Below are 21500 nucleotides of genomic sequence, written 5' to 3' on the forward strand. Positions count from 1 at the left end.
CTTCTCCTTCTTCTTCTTCTTCTTCTTTATTCCTGAGTAGAGTCTAATGACTCTCCATTTTGTAATTATTTGCATTGACTCTTGATAAACTTTTGTTTATCCTTTTGTCACCTGTGCTTGATGTATATGGTGTCCCTGCATACCATTGCCCGGGAATAACACAGGTAACGGATACTTATTGTATACACGGATATTTTATACCTTAGTTGGTTACTACAACTGCTAACTCTCTCTCTCTCTCTCTCTCTCAATATATATATATATATATATATATATATATAGGCACAGGAGTGGCTGTGTAGTAAGCAGCTTGCTTACCAACCACATGGTTCTGGGCTCAGGCCTACTGCATGACACTTTGGGCAAGTGTTTTCTACTATAGCCTCGGGCTGATCAAGGCCTTGTGGATTTGGTAGACAGAAACTGAAAGAAGCCCGTCATATATATATATGCATGTGTGTGTGTGTGTGTGTGTGTGTATGTATGTTTGTATATGCTTGTGTGTCTATGTTTGTCCTCCCACCCCTGCTTGACAACCAATGTTGGTGTATTTACGTCCCTGCAACTTAGTGGTTTGACAAAAGACACAAACAGAATAAGTACTAGGCTTACACAGAATAAGTCCTAGGGTCAATTTGTTTGAGCAGTGCTCCAGCATGGCTGCAGTCAAATGACTGCAACAAATAAAAGAGTAAAGGAATAAAAGAATTTATATATATATATATATATATATATATAATTAATATGCTCAGTATAATCTTCAGACAGATTCAGTCTGGTTCTGTTTTCTGACAAGGTTACTTCAGTAAATTAGTGGTATGGTCCATTCACTGAAACTTCCACACTGTTTCTATCAACTTCATTTCACTGTCAAGCTGTAGGTCAATCTAAGACATTGACAGAATCTACTTGTCCTTGATGCCATGCACTGAGTCTGAACACAAGACCTCATGGTTATGGAGTGAATTTCTTAAACACTTGGCTATTTCCTGTGATCATCGAGGGAACATTAAAACATGCAACACATATTTTAACTGAAATTTCATTAGACTCTGCTAATAATAATAATAATAAAGACCCCCTTCGGTCATGAATGACCATGGGATTGCACCTAGAAAGTTACCCTCCTAGACACAAGTCCGGCAAGGTTGTTTATGGAAGACCAGCAGTCGCCCATGCATACCAGCCTCCCCTCTCCACGCCACCAGTGTAATAATAATAATAATAATAATAATAATAATAATGATAATAATGATAATAATAATAAGAAGAAGAAGAAGAAGAATTATTCATCCTTGTAGTTAGCTTGTGAGATTATTGGTGTGAACATGTGTGTTGACACAGATTTTGTTGTATCTTGGGAAATTTGTTAGGCCAATAATAAATACACACTAGTTCTGTTTCACTTTTTTTTTATTATTATTTATTTGTCAATTGGTTCATTATTTGCTTCAGATCTTCCTAAAACACAACAAAACGGAAGAATATTTTCATTTTCTTTAATTCTTGATACAAATTTGATAAAGTTTCGAAATTAGCAGACATAACAGAAATTAAACATTCCTACCATTAATAAACTGTTTCTCTTATCTTTGCAGAGTTATTTTGCAAGAAACTTTTATAATTTCAAATACGTGGCCTTGGCTCTTGCTTTCTTCATCAACTTTATATTACTCTTTTACAAGGTATGCACATTGCTATTTTTAATCATCATTAACATTGCCTATAATTAACAATTTTTTGACTATTTATCTCACTTTTTAACATTGCTGTTATCAATAACTATTCATCAAAGTAGGGCAGCAAGCTGGCAGAATCGTTAGCAAGCTGGAATAAATGTCTTACCAATCGATTTTGTGCTAGGGATTCAACAGTGTTAGATAGAAATCCAATTATGTAGCCTTGCACTCATCAGAGGTAGCTGTTATGGAATGAAATATGGTGATTGCATATATACTAGCAGTATCGCCCGGCGTTGCTCGGGTTTGTTTCAACCCTTTAGAATTGGAATTTTTGAAAAGTAAAACTTTTGCATTATGTAGCTTGTTATTCTCTTTAAGTGAACATTTTTCTGGTTGAAATACACCTAAAAATGGCGACACAGCAGTCAAAAAATCGTTAAAAAAATAGGGATTTTCATAGAAAAAAGCACCTTTTTGATGTAAATAATTTTTGGTCTTAACATGGTCCGATTTGAATTTTATCTTTTACGGAATAAAGAGTAAACCTTCTTCTATCATACTCTCAATTTTGGTCAACTTGCGCCACAGGGTCTCGGAGGAGATGGTGTTAGTTGAAGGCTACTAAACGTGCCACACACAGACAACTTCAGCTTTATATATATATATGAGGTAGTAATGTATATTTGTGAAATAGTTACCAATAAATATATTGTAATCTTTATACCACTAAATGTAAATGTATTGTTTCAGGTGAACAAGGTAACTCAGGCTATGGTTGGAGGAGAGGAGGAAAGCACTGGAAGTAATGGAACATCTGACGATGATGATGCTGAAGAGGTTGTGATGATGGAAGAAGATGTGGACTATTTGTTACCAGTTTTAGAAGTGTTAGCAGTATTACATTCAATAGCCTCCTTCTCAATGTTGGTGGCTTATTATTGCCTCAAAGTGCCTTTAGTAATCTTTAAACGAGAAAAAGAAATTGCTCGTAAACTAGAATTTGAGGGCTTGTATATCGCTGAACAACCTGATGAAGATGATATTAAAGCTCAATGGGATAAGCTTGTCTTAAGTACGGGCTCCTTCCCTCAGAGCTACTGGGATAAATTCGTCAAAAAGAAGGTAAGTTTAAGGCTATGATGAAAAATTCAGAATGTCATTAACAAATAATAAACAGCCATAGAAAATCTTTTTAAGCTTTTTTACTGGTTAACTGAACTTAAATATCGATTAGAATGTATTTTCAGCTCAGAAAAAATTCAAAATTTTCTTGGTAATTCAGTAATGTTTAAAAAATAGAAACAAATATTTAAATTTTATTTGGCAGACATGGTAGGGTCTTTTGGGATTCTGTTTTCATTTTTTTCATAGTGTAAAACTAATTATAAAAGTTATTTAAGATCATCAAAACAATCATCAAGCTCAGCTGAAGCAATCTTGTTTGGTTTATCAACTTGAGATCCATCATTTTAAAAATATCAGAATCACAAAATACAGAACACATTCAGAATGCCTAAATGCTTACACAGTATACTCAAAATAGAGACAATCCCACCAGCCCATCACTAAAATACCAATTAAAAAATAAAGCTCAACACTGCCAATCAACCCTTTCAAACATGCTAAGCATATTCCTTAAATGTCAGGTTAAAATTTTCTTCCAGAAAAAAGACCCACACATACATACGTACACAGGCACACACACACACACAGAGTCGGACAGTTTTTCATAAGTCAAAAAAAAAAGCACACTCAAAAATACTTTTTTCTTTTGAGCAATCATATTTAATGTAGTTGTTGATTATGGCCAGTCAGTAAGTTATCATTGTTAAGAACAATAATAGACAGGAAACCAATTGTAAACTTTCTCACCAACAATAACAGACATTTATATAAAATATATGAGCAAAACGCCCCCCCACCCCCGTCTAATGGACAGTGCTGAGTTGTCAAACATTTAAACCAAATTTTCTCAAAACAACTTGTCCGACCATCCCATAGAGAAACACTGATTTAACCTATATTTGAGACACCAGCAAAAGACAGTTTTCGACTGATGTACTTGAGCATACAAATGCACATTCCCACGGCTTTATCAATCACATTCTCACCTGGAATCGATTTTGTAATTTTTTCAAGACTTATACACCCCATAATACCGTCGGTTTCTACATATCAAATTTGAGTGCAATCTGATGGAGGATGCGCAAGATCCTAGAAGACACACACACACACACACACACACACACAGAACGGATTTTATATAATAGATTATTTTAAAAGTTTTTGCAAAAAATACTTGATACTGTCACAGATGAAAATTATTAATAATAAAAAATAATCTGAAAAAAATACAAACCTTTTGGAAGGCATTTTCCGTATTGTGTGTAAGCACTTCCATTGTTAATTTTTTGAAATGCACATGTATTTACCTTGATGAATGTGTTACTGTTGTAGGTCAGACTACGATATGCTGAACAGTATGATTATGAAAGCATCAGTAATCTGCTAGGTATGAAGAAAGGAGATTCAATAACCATAGAAGATACAGTTGAGCATACTGGAATGTTGCCAGCTTTGTAAGTACTCACTTTTCTTGGTTTTTATATCTCTTAAGTCATTGTCACAAAATTATGTTCATAGCAGCTAGTGGAATGCCTTCAACATCTCCCAATAGCTCACTGCTGCTTTGTATAAAATATTCAAATAATTTTACTTTTGTAGTAAAAGTGGAGGCGCGTGGCTTAGTGGTTAGGGTGTCAGCATCATGATCGTAAGATTGCAATTTCGATTCCTGGACCGGGCGACACGTTGTGTTCTTGAGCAAAACACTTCATTTCACATTTCTCCAGTCCACTCAGCTGGCAAAATGAGCAACGCTGCGATGGACTGGTGTCCCATCCAGCTGGGGAAGACATACGCCATTGAAACCGGGAAACCGGGCCTATGAGGCTGGCTAGGCTTTGAAAGGGCATATTTATTATTTTTTTTTTTTTTGTGTGGTAAAAGGTAAAGGCCTGTGGCCTAGTGGTTAGGTTTTTGCCCTCACAATTTCAAGATTATGATTTTGATTCCTAGACAAGGTGATGCATTGTGTTCTTGAGCAAAGCATTTCATCATGCCTTGCTTCAGTCTGCTGAGCTTTAATGAGTAAACCTGCTAGAGGCTAGCATCTTATTCAGAGGGAATGATGTGATCTTGGTCACTTAAACACCATGGAAACCAGATAACTGGCTCTATGAGTTCAGGGCATTAAGACAGTCATTTTCAAATGATGATGATAAAGATATAGTAAAAGTAACAATTAAACTAATTAAATTGGAAACTTTACACAACTTTATTGACCCATCAGTTTTACTTGATTGTTTGTCTGTTATTTTATCTTTTCTCAGTCTCTCAAATATGGATTGGCAATATCAACTTTGGAAATGGGGTGTCATTTTTACTGATAATGTAAGTTGAAAGAAGCCTTTTTTCTGTTTTGTGGGAAATTTATTTCCTTTCTAGTAAATAAGTAAATTTGAAAGTCAGCAAAATGCTTCTGTGGTCTGAGTTTGTTTTTTATATATATGCTATTTTTGTAACATCAAACTGGAAACATGTCTATAAGACATACAAATGTATGTGTTAAACATTTCTATAACACATACTCCAATTGTTACCACATTCGTTATTTTCTTTTTCTTTTACTTCTTAACCTTTTCATTACCAACCCGGCTGAAACTGGCTCTGGCTCTGAGTACAAATGTCTTGTTTTCATAAGTTTTGAATTAAAATTTCCCACCAAACTTTAGTCACAATTTATGTTCCTAACGCTAGCTGAATTATAACCAAGTTATTTTACTAAATTCTTTGTTATATTTAAAAATGATTGAAAGAAACAGAGTATCTCAAAATAAATACAGTAACGAAAGGGTTAAAGAGAAACAGCTTTCTCTTAATTGCTTTATTTTAATTTTCTATGTCATGTAAGTTTTATGGAATTGAAACTTGAAAAATTTGTCTTCTCTGAAACAAATGAGTAAAATGTTGATGTAACTTTTGAAATGGCTGCTAAAACAGAAATTATTGACAAAAAAAAAGTTCTAGATTGATATCAGTCTAAGAATAAAGTGAGCCTTTTTACTGTGGTGAGGAGTAAAATGATGAAAGTGTGGAGACGCAATGGCCCAGTGGTTAGGGCAACGGACTCGCGGTCATAGGATCGCGGTTTCGATTCCCAGATCGGGTGTTGTGAGTGTTTATTGAGTGAAAACACCTAAAGCTCCACGAGGCTCCGGCAGGGATGGTGGTGATCCCTGCTGTACTCTTTCGCCACAACTTTCTCTCACTCTTACTTCCTATTTCTGTTGTACCTGTATTTCAAAGGGCCGGCCTTGACATTCTCTGTGTCATGCTGAATATCCCCGAGAACTACGTTAAGGGTACATATGTCTGTGAAGTGCTCAGCCACTTACTCGTTAATTTCACGAGCAGGCTGTTCCATTGATCAGATCAACCGGAACCCTCGTCATCATAACCGACAGAGTGCTTCCATCCAAAATGATGAAAATCAATGTTAGGGAGAAAAAAATATTTTAATTACATTGGAAATTTAAATCATTGGTAGAGGGAGGAGTAAGAAGGAAAGAAGAAGAAGTCAAACATTATAGATATACCAAAAATGGAAATGAATAAGTGAGAAAACGTGGATATATGTTTTGTGAACAATCTTCTAGGTTTAGGAATGGTTATGTTGCCAGTTTAGCCAATAAAAACACACGCACTATATATTTGGTGTTAATTTGCTTCAGCTTTATTTATTTTTTACATTAATCTTAATCTTATTTCGGCCAAATATATAGTGCGTTTATTTTTATTGGCTAAACTGGCAATATGGCCATTCCTAAATACAACATCTGTTTCAACACACGATTTCACATCAAGAATGTTGCAAAACAAATATATAAATGTAACTTCTAGGTTTAGTTTTAAATATTGTTAAAGGAAGTAGTCCAAATCCATTCCTAATAGAGAAGCTGTAGAATAAATTTAAAGTAAATTTGAGTGATGGTGATTGGTTGGAGTTTTTCATCTTTAAAGGGAAATGTCAGTTTGAAAGTATGTGAATTTTTCCGCATATGATTAAAAGTTTTTTTATTTCTTCTTCCCATTTTGGAGTGGGACATGGCTAGGTTTAAGATTTTCCTACATGACTAATTCTTCATGAACAACTTAAATTTTATTTCTGCTGTATTAAAGCATGCCATGAGATGTAAAAGGATGTTAAGTTTGTCACCTTATCTTTCATGGATATCTGTGCTCTGGGAAATGACCAGTGGCTGAAACAATGGAAGAAAGGAAAAATTATATAAGATAAAATTTTAAAACCTAAATATTCTGTACATTCCCTCCAGAATGCATTTTAATATTTTTTGAATAAAGAATTATATTGTAAATTAGAAATAAATTATTTACTCTAACAACATTTAAAACTAAACCAGGATTATCATTCTTGGAATTATGTCCTTTGTCATTTTTCATTCCAACTTCTGCAAACATTCTCTGACTGATCTCTTTTTCTTTCCTCTCCAGGTAATTTAAATAGTCTCTTTTTTTTTTCTTCATTTATTTTAAGAAATTACATGGAAAATGTAATTCTTTTCATACAGTATAAAAGCTTATTAACTTATAAATCATTCTATTTTTGTCTTCCTCTAGTCATTCCTGTACATTCTGTGGTATTTCACCTTCTCTGTGCTGGGCAATTTTAACCACTTCTTCTTTGCTGCTCATCTAATTGATGTTGCTATTGGATTCAAAACTTTGAGAACTATTTTGCAATCCGTTACACACAATGGAAAACAGGTAAATGGAACTTTTTACTAAATGGAAATTCTTATGGCAAATTATTGTTGACCTAAATTCTATATACTAAATGAAAAATTTAGTTGTTGTCATTTCTGCCCACCCCATTACTCAGATTTTAGTGAAACCCAATCAGTTGTTGACCTCAAATCTGTATAAATTTCTATTGCAAAATATAATTTGTAGCTACACACACACACACACACACAACACACAGATGACGTGTTAAAACAGCTGTAATCAATTGACCTGATTATAATAAATATTTCTTGCAATGTCAAAGCTGACTGGCAGGATTTTAATTCAATCATTAATCAATGAAATTAATTACTATTCAGCATGTTATCATCTGTGCCTTTCTTACAGATCTGATAGTGATGTCTCAATAAATTGTATGAAGATAATAGTAATAATAATAATAGTTTTAAATTTTGGTGCATAACCAGTAATTTTAGGGAGTGGAAGTTAGTTGCACGATAATGTATTTTATGATTTAAGTTTGCATTTTTCAAAACAACTCAGTATTGAAGTGAAAGAAAGGAAGAGGCATGGCTGTGTAGTAAGAAGCATGCTTCCCAACCACATGTTTCGTGGTGTGTGTGTGTGCGCGCACGCGCGTGTGTGTGTCTGTGTGTCTGTGTGTCTGTGTGTGTGTGCGTGTGTGTGTGCGTGTGTGTGTGTGTGTGTGCATATGTGCGTGTGCATCTTTGTGTCTGTGTTTGTCCCCCAGCACCACTTGACAACTGGTGTTGGTGTGTTTACATCCCTGTAACTTAGCAGTTCAGAAAAATGTGACTGATAGAATAAGAATAAGTCCCAGACTTTAAAAGCAAAATACACACTGGGGGTGAGTCATTCAGCTAAAAATTCTTCAAAGCAGTGCCCCAGCATGACCACAGTCTAACAACTGAACAAGTAAAGGCAAAAAAAGTAAAAGAAAGGGTTCATATTGTATATTTGAAAGGATTAATAAAGTTTGTTAATTAGCTATCACTAATCATACTCATGCAACATCTTACAAGAAACAAAAATAATTCTAAAAATGTTTTCCCAATGCAGCATCACAAGCAAGCTCATGAGTTGTTGAGAAAAGAAAGATATTTCATATATGAAATAAAATCAATAGAAGTGACTGTGTGATAAGTAGCTTGCTTACCAACCACATGGTTCCGGGTTCAGTCCCACTGTGTGGCACCATGGGCAAGTGTCTTCTGCTATAGCCTCGGGCTGACCAAAGCCTTGTGAGTGGATTTGGTAGACAGAAACTGAAAGAAGCCCGTCGTATATATGTATATATATATATATATATATATGTATGTGTGTATTTGTGTGTATGTGTTTGTCCCCACCAACATCGCTTGACAACCGATGCTGGTGTGTTTACGTCCCCGTAACTTAGTGGTTTGGCAAAAGAGACCAATAGAATAAGTACTAGGCTTACAAAGAATAAGTCCTGGGGTTAATTTGCTCGACTAAAGGCAGCGCTCCAGCTTGGCCACAGTCAAATGACTGAAACAAGTAAAAGAGTAAAGAGTATAAAAAATCTTAAGAAAAACAGTGAAGATTATTTAGACAACAGAGTAGTGCCCCAGCACAGCGGTGGTGCCCCAGCATGGCCGCAGCCTTCGGGCTATAACATTTTTAAGGATTTAAGGATTTAAATTGAGAATGTACTTGAAAAAAAAAATGTTAAGAGTATTTTTAAAGCTTGAATTGGACAGTTGATAAACAGTTACTTAGCTGGGGATGGCAAGGGGCTAGTCAGCACAGGGCAACACTTTTATGATGGTGGAACTTTGGGGTCTGCTGTATAAGCCAGTGATGAGTTATATTGAAATATAGGGGCACAGGCAACAAACCTAAAAGGTAACTCATGAGCACACATTCTAGCTATATTAAAGTTGATAAGACTTCTAATGATGATGGTTGAATAATTTCTAAGTTTCAATTGGTATAAAATTATGAAACATGAATTAAAATATGACTGAAAATTATTATTAAAATGCAAAACATATATATTTGGAGATGGTCATACTTCTTGTCAATTAAACACACACACAATATATTGGGTTGTCCGGAAAGTTTGTGCTGATTTTAAAGGAAAGAAAAAGGTCAATAAATACTTGCCATTACATTTTTAATCAACCAAATATGAACAATTTTGTTGCACAATGCATCTCCATCTTTCCTTTAACTTGAAAATACCCTCTTCTCAGAATTGAGGTGGTTTCATGGCAAAGAATTCATCAAGGTATCTTTTTACGTCATCCAAGGAATTCAAATTTTTATCATTAAGACTATTCTGCAGAGACCTGAATAAGTGGAAATCCAATGGAACAATATCTGGTGAACATGGAGGGTGGGATAACACATCACAGCCAAGCTGCAGCAATTTTTGTCTGGTTCCCAAAGCATCAAGTGCTGAAAATGAACTTTCTTATCTTCCAATTTTAAAGGGTTACAGAATTAACACAGGTTATAAGAACATAAACCTTCTTCCACTAAAAGATAGCTTAAACTGTGCTCTAAATGGAGGTATAGTAAGATCCTATTTTATGGACTCAACCATGTTCTAAAATAAGTCGAAATATAAGCTACTATAAATCGGCACGAACACTCCAGACAACCCAATACATGTTCTTCACTTCAGCTTTATTATTATTCTTATTTTAGTGTCCTTTGTCTGAAATCTTTTGTCAGACACCCTGTGACCTCCTCAGTGATACCCCATCCCTCGTTGTCTCCTCTTGTTCTGTTTAGTCCATTCTCTCTTTCACAAAATATTTGTGATAAAATTTCATTTTGTTTGGGAAGTTGAAAATTTCTGATGATGCTTATTTGTCTCCTTTTGCAGTTGGTGCTTACTGTGATGTTGACAAGTATTGTTGTATATATCTACACAGTCATAGCCTTTAACTTCTTCAGGAAGTTCTATGTCAAAGAAGAGGATGGTCAAGTTGATTACAAATGCCATGACATGGCTACAGTATGTATTTTCTTTTGATTTTGGTTTTATATTTGTTCATACTATACCTCTTTTATTCAAGTAGCTGCAAGCCAATTTCCCCACACTATGCCAGAAGTTTGTCCCTCATTAGTATTGTTGGGTTAACAATATGAGGCAGGATCAGAAATTTGAATTTAAAATCAAGGAATATGAGAGAATATGAAGAGTTCACATGAATGAAATGTCATCTGGATTTACTCTCAACAACATCTCTTATTTATTTTTCACTGCCCTTAAAAGATACAATACTGTCTTTATACTGGCACTTGGACCCTGTGCTAGTAGGGTGCGAAGAGCACCATCTGAGCATGATCATTGCCAGAGCAGCTAACTGGCTTCTGTGCCGGTGGCAGATAAAAGGTACCATTCGAGCGTGATCATAACCAGCGTCGCCTTAATGGCACTTGTGCTGGTGGCACATGTAAAAGCATTTGAGTGAGGTCGTTGCTAGTACCATCTGACTGGCTCCCCTGCCAGTAGCATATAAAAGCACCCACTACACTTGCGGAGTGGTTGGCATTAGGAAGGGCATCCAGCTGTAGAAACTCTGCCAGATCAAGAATGGAGCCTGGTGCATCCATCTGGTTCGCCAGCCCTCAGTCAAATCATCCAACCCATGCTAGCATGGAAAGCGGACGTTAAACGATGATGATGATAAATATATAATGTAATTTTTTTTTTATTACCTATGGTGAAATTCTTACAATTTCTTATTAGGGGTAAAATCTAAGAGATTTATTTCTCTACAACTATATAAATATCCGATATACAAGAAAACTGAATGTAAAAGCAATCATTGAATGTAGCACGTAAAATATTCTAGTTTTCCTTACTAAACTGTTAACCCCAGTTATTTTATTTCTCTTCAAACAATCTCTTTATTATAAATTTATTTTCTTTTTTCAGTGTTTTGTCTATCATTTACATACTGGCCTCAGGGCAGGAGGGGGAATTGGTAAGTCACTTCTAACCTCAATATATCTTGGAATAAAAAATTTTAGATAATTTTTACAAAGTCCCAATTTGAAATATGAAATTATGTAAAAAATATTTCATTTTTTAATTTTTTAGTTATATCTGAATTTGCATAAAATTTACATCTATTTTACATCTAATTTACATCTATTTTACATTATCTTACATCTAATTTATATCAAATTTACATCTATGATACATCAGATTTATATCTAATTTGCATCAAATTTGCATCTAATTTACATCTATTTCACTTTTTATTTACATCTCTTTTACATCTAATTTACATATATTTTCCCATTATTTTTTGCAAAGTATCTTTAATGTTTGATATGTACAAAAATTATTTTTTATTTAATTTTATATGAATCCTATACAAGTCTTGTTGATGAGATATAAGGTATTACAAGAACACAGAAGACTGACTTGCTGTCATCTATATTTGCAAAGCTATATAAATGCAACCAAAATCAAATTGTTTATTTACTTGTTTAACAGTCTTAATTTACTTTATCCATTTTATCTGTTCTCTTTTCTTTCAGGGGATGAAATTGAGCCAGCTGATGGAGATCCATCAGAAGCATACAGAATTATATTTGATATCACATTTTTCTTCTTCATCATTGTCATTTTGCTGGCTATCATTCAGGGTATGTTACAAATAATTCAATTAAAATAACTCTCTAATTTGAGAAAATATTATTGTGTTATCTATATTCATTCAAACCTTCATCCATTTTTACTCCTACCTATGTAATATTATCTACATCTACCCATCCCTTTTTATGTTTTTAGACCTACCAGCGACATCCCTCCAACCATCATCTATCCATTTTTTATACCTACATAGCATAGTATACCTACATAGCATATTCCTTCACTAATGTTACTATAGTTTGAATATGGTTTCCTTCAAGAAATATCACTATTAAATGAAAAGAATTACATGTAGTTATCACTTACAAGCGTCCAGTTTATGAATTTATAGCTTTACAAGAATCTACTAAGTTAAAAATAAGAACTAGTGAGTAACTCAATGTGCACTGCCCAAAACTTTATGTCCAAATCGATGAATATGTCTTTCAACTGAGCCAAAAACAAAATTGCTTAGGTGAGAGCTAGCAATCCACCCACCCAAACTCCCTAGCTCAGCACTATTGTAGTTGTTTTTATTCAATGTATTGGAAATATGCTGTGCTTGAGAAGACCTGGCAAGCCAAGTGAGACCATAACCACGTGGCCTATGCCAGGGGTTTAACCAGCCCACTTATGCATACCTTCCCTTCATTGGACACTAAACTCTACTTGTGAAGACCTGTTGAGGCAAATGAAATCAAAATCGAAATCAAATTCGATGACTGGTATCCGTGCTAGTGGAGTGCCAAGAGCACCATCCGAGTGTGATCGTTGCCAGAGCAGCAAACTGGCTTCCGTGCCAGTGGCACATGCAAGTTCTTAATTAACATGTAATTACTAAGAACAAATTAATTCATAACATTGAGAACTATTTGTATTATTAATGCTCGCATTCCTAGCATAAATAATTGTAAGCTTCTGTTGCCATGGACATATGTGCAACCTTTATATTTTTTTCCCCTGATTTAACATTAATACTTGAAGCTTCAAAAATGAGCACTAAAAATGATAGAAACTTTTGTTCCAAAATCACATCTGACTCAAAAAGGCTTTTTGCTGTTGTGCAGAAGTTTTATCACCTGCATTTGCCCCATGTATAAGATGCACCCTAATTTTTTCAATTAATATCAAGTATAAAACAGTGTGACTTACATATGAGTAAATACAATAAGTCATTAACACAGAGAAATTATTGGGTTGATATTATGTCAATCACTGATGAATGGTATTTGTTTCAAATTTTTTACCAAAGATATTTCAAGTATTTTCTGCAATCTGACTTTGAGCTATAAAAAAAACCACTTTCCCGATCAGCAAAATACTCTTAAAAAGATGGAATGGTCACAGCTAAAATGCCTTTGATCACAAGTTTACTCAATTAGGATTGGCCTAGGGCTAAACAGCAACAATATTAACAACAATTAGAAATACACATACACTCCAACAGGTTTGTATATAATTTAATATTGCTTGGCAAGGAAGAATTTGGCATAAATTTGGTTTTTTTATCCCTCTACAGGTTTGATCATTGACGCTTTCGGAGAACTGAGAGATCAATTGGAACAAGTAAAAGAAGATATGGAGGTAAATAGAAAATATAGCATGCTTACAAGTCCATTCTTTTAGCTATTTCAATGCTCATTGTTTAATTCCTTTATTATTGTATTTCAAACAAAAATACACTGTTTTATGTATGTTAAATAATTTTGAAAAAGTTAAAACAATTTGAAAGAATTTAGTAAACTACCTAACTTTTTTTTCTCTGACTTTACATTCTGAGTTCAAATTCCAGCAAGGTTGACTTTGTCTTTCATCATTTTCGAGTTGATAAAACAACTACCAGTTGAGCACTGGTGAGGGTCATTATTATTAACAAGCTCCCTCTTCCCAAGTTTCTGGTCTTGTGCATATCATAGAAAGAAGTATTAACCATTTCAGAAAGTAATGCAAATTCTATTAGCCTTTCTTTCTGATTCACATTTATATTGACCCATACACACTAGTACTTATGTTTTATCAATCTCTGATTAGCAAATGACTAAGTTACCTTTCGACACACCTTTTTACACTAGTATACAGAAATAGAGAGACACTCACTCATGGATATTCCATTCATTAGACATTATTCGATCCAAAGCTGCAATAAAAGGTACTTGACCAGAGCACCTAACAGTGAAACTGAATTTGAAATTGTATGGTTTATAAACAAACTTCTTAACTACACAGCTATACCAGCACTTATGTTAGAAATCAACATTGTTTTGTTTTTATATGCAAGTCATCATTTTTAATCTTGCTGTTCACTGCATAGGATGATAAGTTATCAGTTGGCTGCTTGGATCAGCAAATAACTTGTCCACTGAAGTCATAAACAGAGCTTCCAATTCTTATTAGATTAATTTAGTCCAGGGTGCTTCTGACTAATGAGACACAACAATGTTGAAACACCAGCCATCTCAGAGTCCATTGCACTAATGAATCAAGTGTTATAAACACATATTCATTACAAAAAAGAAACCGATCTTCTGTAGCAAGGTACAACAGTGATTAGCATATTTATGTTTGAATCTGCCAGAGTGTTTTTAGAATAAATATGAAAGTCATCATATCCTTATTTTATTTTCAGTCTAAATGTTTCATCTGTGGTATCGGCAAGGAATTCTTTGATAAAGTTCCGCATGGTTTCGACACTCATGTAATGAATGAACATAATTTTGCAAATTACATGTAAGTATCTTTTTTTGATCACTTTTATTTTTCTTTATTTTTGTGTCATTATTTGTATTAACTAAGGTGGCGAGCTGACAGAATTGCTAGCACGCTGAGCAAAATGCTTAGTGGTATTTCATCCATACTTACGTTTCTGAGTTCAAATTCCACCAAGGTCAACTTTACCTTTCATCCTTTTGGGGTTGATGAAATAAGTACCAGTTGTGCACTTGGGTTGATATAATTGACAAGCCCCCACTCCCCAAAAAGTTTCAGGCCTTGTGCCAAAAGAAGAAAGGATTATTTCACTAAACTTCAGCTCCAGAAAAAAGCTTCAGTTCCAACCAATACCAGCCCAGGACAATAGATTATTGGAATTGTGAAAACATTAAACCAGATGCTTTACATTGCATTCTTAGTTCAAATCCCTTCCATAGCCTACTTAAGTGGTAGACTTAATCCTTTAGCATTCACATTACTCTGTCAAATGTGATGCTTATCTATTCACATTATTTTGAATTAATTATGCATTATCTTGTAGGTTTAAGGTTTTCATGAGGTAATAATTAATTTTTAGAATGACATTGTAGGGTTAGTGTGAGAGGTCAGATTGGGCCAGTTTGAACATAAAACCAGTTGAATATTTGGCCAGATATGGCTGGTGTAAATGCTAATGGATTGATCCATCATCAAGTAGGGTATCTTCAGCAGAATTCCCCCTGTTGCAAACAAACATGCCAGGTCTCCTGTTTGAGAACATCTTCCCTTCTTTTCATTAAACTCAGAAGCCTTGCGTTCAAGAAGATTGCCTTCTCACCTGACTAATGGATAAATAAATTACTTAACCTCTACAAAGACGTTGTGAGCTCCACAAGGAAATACAGCTGCCTTGCCTGGAATGGTGCAACCTTACATGCACAGATATCTTAGACAGCATAAAAAAAGGCCACCAAACAAATTGATGTGAAACCTACCAAATTCTAACACCCTCTCGCAGATGTATTGTCTCTCTTGTTCTACCTCTTCTCCCACTACTATAGGGACTTTTGTTAATTGGTGTTGGCAGCTCTCATACTGATTCCAGTCAGGTCCATCTAGCAAACTCATCTCTTATAATCTATATTGCAACCACGCAAGGGCGGTGAGCTGGCAGAAACGTTAGCACGCCAGGCGAAATGCTTAGCAGTATTTTGTCTGTCGCCACATTCTGAGTTCAAATTCCGCCGAGGTCGACTTTGCCTTTCATCCTTTCAGGATTGATTAAATGAGTACCAGTTATGCACTGGGGTCGATGCAATCGACTTAATCCATTTGTCTGTCTTTGTTTGTCCCCTCTGTGTTTAGCCCATTGTGGATAGTAAAGAAATATATATTGCAACCACACCCATCTCCAGGCTTCATTTTAAACACTTTTCTTGATCCTTTCTGTCAGTGGCATAGCTAGAGTGTGTATCACCCAGGGTACCCCTCAAATTTGCCTCCCCCCCCAACCCACATTGCCAAGCCTATACAGGTTTGCCATTTTCGACAAATGCTTGCTGTTTTCAGTTATAAAAAGAATTCATTTTTTTTCTTTTGACAGGTTCTTCTTAATGCATCTTATTAACAAACCAGACACAGAGTACACTGGACAAGTAAGATTTTCTTTTTCCATTTTTATAACATGTTACTCTACTTCTCAACTTGATCACACTTTATCTACTCTATATTTGCATCCAGCATGAAAGCAGAGAACAAATAATAGTGATACTATATAACACTATATATATATATATATATAGTGAGAGAGAGAGAGAGGAATCTGAGGTTATAAGAGATAATGGTGTCATTGAGACCCAAAGGTGTCAGGTAATGCTGAATAAGTGCTATAGACAGATCATAGTTAAGTTCCAGATTTGGTAATTTTGCGAATAAGGGGTTCAACGTTGGTTCTATGTCAGCATGTGTATATAAGAATTTTTTGCGTAATAAGATAACAAACCAAGGCTGTGTAGATATTAGAGCATTTATAGATAGAAGGTCTTACAGCTGTTACACACACACATACACACACACACACACTAAGACTCATACACATGTGCATGCACACACACACACAAATATCATTCCTGGTTCTCCCTGGATTATTTTTCCTGTTTTTTTTTTACTTAATTTTTGAGAGCGGTTGAGTTCATTTTTAGTATTCTTATTTGTGAGAACAGTCAACCCTATTTCAGATATTCCCATTTTAAAAATCATCTGTGGCTAATTGTTGAGAGGACATTGGTGTTGCATTGGCCGAGGTTTGTGCTCTCTGAGTGTTCTTGTTAAGTATTGTTTCAGTTAGAAACTAGAAAACTCAAATACAAAAGGGTGTTACTTCTGCCGCACCCTGTATATAAAGGTAAAGGTAATGGTTACCTTCCTGACTCATGCCAACTCATAAGGACTGGTTTCCCAGTTTCCATGGTTACTTATTTTTGCCAGCCGAGTGGACTGGAGCAATGTGAAATGAAGTGATTTGCTCAAGAACACAATGTGTCACTCAGTGCAAGAATCATAACTACAATCTTATGATCATGAGTCCAAGACCCTAGCCATGCACCTCGACACTGTAATATATATATATATATATATATATATATATATATATATATATCACAGAAATATGTTACAAAAATAAAATAGAAACTACACATGGAAATGTAAGGGGAAAGTAAGAAGAAAAAGAAGTGAAAATGCACATTGGAAATCAAAAAAAGTAAAGGCTTTTTATGAAAAAGTTACGATGGATATATACAATTAGATGAACTGAGGTAGGAATAAAAGTAATAAAAGTCATTATTGGGAATTCTTAAAGAGATTCAAAAGCATACTGGTTTCGTGAATTTACTAATCATTGCTTTGAATGCAATATATATATATATATATATATATATATATATAGACAGATAGATAGATAGATAGATAGATAGATAGATAAACAGACAGACAGACAGACAGATAGATAGATACATACACACACACACACACACACACACACACACACACATTATAATGCAAAAAGATGGAATGAACAGGCTTTAATCCGAATCACAACAATTCTTTCTGTGTATTAACATCAGCTGTTAGTTATATATTTATATAATAATATGTGTAATATGTGAAGCACTCGGCAATTACCAGCTGATACCAATGCACAGAAGCAATTTTAATGATTTGGATTAAAGCCTGTTCATTCCATCCTGTATTATAATTTTGCTTGAATGAATTCTGCATACACTAATGGATTTCCACATGTATATCCTGTAAAAGTAGTAAAGTAGTAATCCTGCTGTATGATGGCATATGGTAACCAATAATCATATAGAAGCTTTGGAAAGCATGTTATATGGTTATTACCCAGATAAATACACACACACAATGGCAATAACAGGGCAACAAGTCTACTATATAGTGTGTATCAAATGATACTGAGGGGGCAGCTGGGGGATTTTGTGTTTGAGGGTTGTGTCAGGGTTTTTTTCATACAGGTGGGCGATGGAACATTTTTTGGCCGACAGGTAGGCGATATTGCAATTTGGCACAAAAAGTTTGGGAAACACAGGTCTAACTCAAGGATACAACATGCCACTGGAGAATATCAAACTCCTGACCTTATGATCATGAGCTTTATACCCTAACCACTGAGCCACATTGCCTTCACAAATAGTTCATATATATATATATATATATATATATATATATATAGGCGCAGGAGTGGCTGTGTGGTAAGTAGCTTGCTTACCAACCACATGGTTCCGGGTTCAGTCCCACTGCGTGGCACCTTGGGCAAGTGTCTTCTACTATAGCCTCGGGCCAACCAAAGCCTTGTGAGTGGATTTGGTAGACGGAAACTGAAAGAAGCTCGTCGTATATATGTATATATATATATATATATATATGTGTGTGCATGTATGTTTGTGTGTCTGTGTTTGTCCCCCTAGCATTGCATGACAACCGATGCTGGTGTGTTTATGTCCCCGTCACTTAGCGGTTCGGCAAAAGAGACCGATAGAATAAGTACTGGCCTTACAAAGAATAAGTCCCGGGGTCGAGTTGCTCGATTAAAGGCGGTGCTTCAGCATGGCTGCAGTCAAATGACTGAAACAAGTAAAAGAGTAAAGAGTAAAGAGTATATATACATATATATATATATATATATATATATATATATTATTCAAAGGAATTCCAACTCTGTTTTTATGTTTTATTTATATTCTTTATAATATTAATGTAGAATATAGAATATATAGTATAAATAATATGTATGCTGTATATAGTATAGAGTCCCTTAATATTCATATTCACTATTTCATCTATTCAATAAGACAATCAATACTTCATTTCATTTTACTATATACACTATATACACTATATATTTATACTACATATTTTATATCCTTCATTAATATTATAAAGAATATAAATAAAACATAAAAAACAGACAGAGTTGGAATTCCTTTGAATAATATATATCCCTCTATACACAATCATACAAACCCCTTTTTATTTATATATATGTGTGTGTGTTCTATACAATAGTACATATACTGTAAATGGTAATATAGTAATTTATTTCCTTTCTTCAATGACAACCCATTCAGTACTTTACTAGTTTAGAATTTGTGGAGCAGGGAATCAATGGGACCTTTCAGCAGATTAAGTGGGATTAAGATAATAGTAGGCCAGGGGCCCACTACGAAATACCTCAAAGTATTTATGAATTTCTGGTCCTTTACATTCTGATTTTAAATTCTGCTGATATCAACTTTGTCTTTCATTCTTCTTAAATACTGCAAATAAAATACCAGTCATGTGGTGGGGAGCTCACGTAATTGACTACACCAAATTGTCCCAAAAATGTGGGCATATGTTAGAAATTAATATTTCTTCAATTATAGACGACAGCAAGCTGGCAAAATCATTAGTGTGTTGGACAAAATGCTTATCAGCATTTCCTCTGTCTTCACGTTCTGAGTTCAAATTCTACCAAGAATGACTTTGCCTCTTACCCTTTGGGGTTTGGTAAAATAAATACCAGTTGAGTACTGAGTTTGATGTAATAGATTAATCCCCACCCCAAAAATTTCAGGCTTTGTGCTTATAGTAAAAAGAAATATTCTATGAATCATGACATTTCTATCTCTCTAACCATTAGCCATCTGTTTTTCATGTAAATTATTATATTCTAAAAAGTTAAAAAGAAAACCTCTATGTGTTCCAATGATCTGCAAGAAATAGCAGCCAGATCTCCCTTAAATCAACCCCTGTTGTCTTAAAAAGGAAGGACACTATAGATAATGAAGTCCTAGATACACTATGTCTAAATAAATGATAGGATGATCGAGGCTTGAATGTCTTCTCTGCCAGAGTTTATTAGGGGATAGATAACATCAACACAATATTTTAAATATTTCCACATTTTGTATTGTTATAATTATGTCTTAACAAATTATGATATCAATTGTTTTGTTATGTTCCAGGAAACCTATGTTTGGGAAATGTATCAACAGCGCTGCTGGGACTTTTTCCCAGTTGGTGATTGCTTTAGGAAACAGTATGAAGATGAAGCTTCTAGCTGAAAACAGAGCTGATCCATTTAACTGTGATTGATGTTAGGTAGTTGATCAACTACAGGTCGAGAAATGTTCTTACCCGAATGATGGACCACAGACTTACAGATACCATCAGAATTTTATAGGACAAATATAAAAGTATTTTCACAACAGATTTCTGAAACCGAATTACAACAGCTGTATCCACGATTAGAACATTTCAGAGCTGCCTCTGTCAGTTTGTGTGTATTTGTGTTTGAATATATGAGATCTTGTGTTCGGGAAGTAGCTTTAAATGTACGTGTGGATTCTCCTGTCTCCAGTTGTTCATCATGGAGACTACGAAGCAGAACTGTGGCCAAACATACCTTTAAAAAGAAATGCAAATATATACATGTATTTTAATCTTTGTGTTTGATAACAATACCTAACCATTTTGATTCTTCTTGATTCAAACCCCCACCCCCTCTTAATTGCAAATTTCTTTGAGGTTTTGGTCCTCTCTTGGAGGACCTTACTCTTTTCTTAAATTAAACAAAACAAATTTGTGCACATATCAATACAGATATAAATCAAAAGAAATGAAATATTGTCGTAAAACAAGAAAAAAATGAAACCCACCAAATTTTCTTATGATAGATTTTTATAAGTATTTTTTGAACTATATGGAAAATAAAAAAAAAGTCCATAAAAATGGAAATATTGCTATAATTTGATATTTATAACTTTTACCCTGATTTTCCATTTATGAAGTTTGAAACGGAGGACTTCAGAACCCAGTTTGGAAGTTCCCAGGTCCAGCTTTGTCCCTTCCAAGAATGAAAAACAAAAATAAAGATTTTAAAAATTGATTTTTTTTTTCCTAACTTATTGCATGTTTTCTGGGATTTTTTTCTACCAGTATATTCCTTTTTTTTTCCTTTCTCTATTTGAGATCTTAAATTATTATTATTTACATAGAGATTTCTTGGAAGACTGCATAGATATAAACTAATACAAGTAATAGCACAATATCGTATGATTTGATAGTGTGATATATTTTTCAATAGGTTTTCTTGAAGTGAGAAG

At 34.4% G+C, this 21500-nt stretch overlaps 1 protein-coding gene across 1 annotated transcript in view; it reads left to right on the forward strand.

Moving 5' to 3' along the window:
• The window catches only part of LOC118765249 (ryanodine receptor-like), a gene marked incomplete at its 5' end in the record, with an annotated part of 60956 nt that extends 39673 nt beyond the window's left edge, over nucleotides 1-21283 (forward strand). The window contains 12 exons of the mRNA XM_036506996.1: nucleotides 1599-1685; nucleotides 2433-2804; nucleotides 4140-4261; nucleotides 5075-5135; nucleotides 7383-7529; nucleotides 10384-10515; nucleotides 11443-11491; nucleotides 12054-12161; nucleotides 13667-13731; nucleotides 14774-14874; nucleotides 16439-16490; nucleotides 20361-21283. Of these exons, the coding sequence (XP_036362889.1) occupies nucleotides 1599-1685; nucleotides 2433-2804; nucleotides 4140-4261; nucleotides 5075-5135; nucleotides 7383-7529; nucleotides 10384-10515; nucleotides 11443-11491; nucleotides 12054-12161; nucleotides 13667-13731; nucleotides 14774-14874; nucleotides 16439-16490; nucleotides 20361-20459 (1395 nt within the window). The remainder of the gene's footprint in view (nucleotides 1-1598; nucleotides 1686-2432; nucleotides 2805-4139; nucleotides 4262-5074; nucleotides 5136-7382; nucleotides 7530-10383; nucleotides 10516-11442; nucleotides 11492-12053; nucleotides 12162-13666; nucleotides 13732-14773; nucleotides 14875-16438; nucleotides 16491-20360) is intronic.
• Between the last annotated feature and the right edge of the window lie 217 nt (nucleotides 21284-21500).

The sequence above is a fragment of the Octopus sinensis genome, linkage group LG11, assembly GCF_006345805.1.
Source record: "Octopus sinensis linkage group LG11, ASM634580v1, whole genome shotgun sequence".
Classification (NCBI taxonomy): Eukaryota; Metazoa; Mollusca; class Cephalopoda; order Octopoda; family Octopodidae; genus Octopus; species Octopus sinensis.